The sequence below is a fragment of the Sprattus sprattus genome (genome assembly GCF_963457725.1).
Source record: "Sprattus sprattus genome assembly, chromosome: 2".
Classification (NCBI taxonomy): Eukaryota; Metazoa; Chordata; class Actinopteri; order Clupeiformes; family Clupeidae; genus Sprattus; species Sprattus sprattus.
In genome coordinates, this window is record NC_137921.1 from 67199411 (window position 1) to 67200848 (window position 1438).

Genomic DNA, 1438 nt, shown 5'->3' on the forward strand with positions numbered 1-1438 from the left:
ATTAAGATGAACCCACTGAACTCTCAAAGGTCAAGGAGTCCATCTTGCATCCTGCTCTCAACAGAAGCTTATATAATGTTATCATGGGACCTTAAAACTGTCATCAGTCCATATCCCTCGTCCGGGATATATATATTTTTTTCAGGGTATGTTTACATTTGATTTAAATAAAACCTTTTTTTTACTACATTCCTTTTACTTACAGGAAATTATTGCTGAGGTCTTCTAGAATATATAATCAGATATTCCATTTGTTTTTAGTTAAGGGAAATGTACAAAAACATCAAGGCATGTCAGACAACTTCGAAGAGTCTAAAAGGCATTGGACTGTAGAGGGTTTTAATTAATGATGATTTGGTCCTCACCCGTATTTGCCAGGAACTAATGTCTAATGGCTACTGGCACGAAGGGCATATACGTATATTATCATATATATTACATATAATGTTATCATGGGATATTAGGCCTTAAGCACTTTACAAATGATGATTTGGTCCTCACCCGTATTTGCCAGGAGCTGTCGCATTTGACCAGCTTGAAGTTCCGCCCCAGGTTGCTGTTGCTGGAGAAGCACACCTTTAGGATCTTGACGGGCCCCCCGTCTCCCGTGAAGCTAAACTCCGGGCTCCTGTCGATCCCGTCGCCGCCAGGGCTTGGCAGTCGCCACGAGAGGGTGCTGGTGTCGCCCGCCATGGCCACAAGTGCCGCTGCCACTCCCTCTCACACAGATAAGAAAAAGCCTCCTCACACCCCCCTCATCCTGCGTGTGATGGGTTATGGTCCGTTAGGGTTCAGCTCTTATTGTTATTCAACAGAATACACTAAAAGGTCTATATCCCTCGTCCGGGATATTTTTATTTTTGAGTTTTCGTCTTAGAGACATAAAAAGAACAACCACGGAAACATTGAACCCTTTTCTAATATGCTGAGGTCTTCTAGAATAGAATCATATATTCCATTTGTGCATCAATATTTTTAGTTAAGCAAAATGTACAAAAACATCAAGGCATGTCAGACAACTTAGAAAAGTCTAAAAGGCCTTGGACCTTAGAGTGTTAAGACTCAACCTAAAAGGTCTTCATTAGCAGTCAGTGCATTAGAACAAGTAATCAGTGAAGGTCCGGTATTTAGCAGATGCTTTTATCCAAGGCGACTTACAAGGGCAGAGGGCCAAACCCAGGGCAACCGTTGTACCACCAACATCCACAATGTATAAACTATTCAGAGTATATACGACAAGGCATGTTTTCTGCACACAGCTTCTCAATTCACAGCATTTGCGCCAACATTAAATGATACAGTTTTTAAACAAAATGGTCAACTTGGTAGTAAACAGAGGCTCAGATGGCTGGAGCTGACAACAGATCAAATAATGAACTGGATAACTTCTTTGTAAAGCACTGAATATCTAAAGTGTTTCCAAAAATCGGCATCACAG

General features: G+C 41.2%; 1 protein-coding gene across 1 annotated transcript in view; it reads right to left on the reverse strand.

The window, feature by feature from the left end:
• Positions 1–693, reverse strand: part of ptk2bb (protein tyrosine kinase 2 beta, b) — a gene marked incomplete at both ends in the record, with an annotated part of 22398 nt that extends 21705 nt beyond the window's left edge. The window contains one exon of the mRNA XM_080860375.1: positions 502–693. Within this exon, the coding sequence (XP_080716501.1) occupies positions 502–693 (192 nt within the window). The remainder of the gene's footprint in view (positions 1–501) is intronic.
• Between the last annotated feature and the right edge of the window lie 745 nt (positions 694–1438).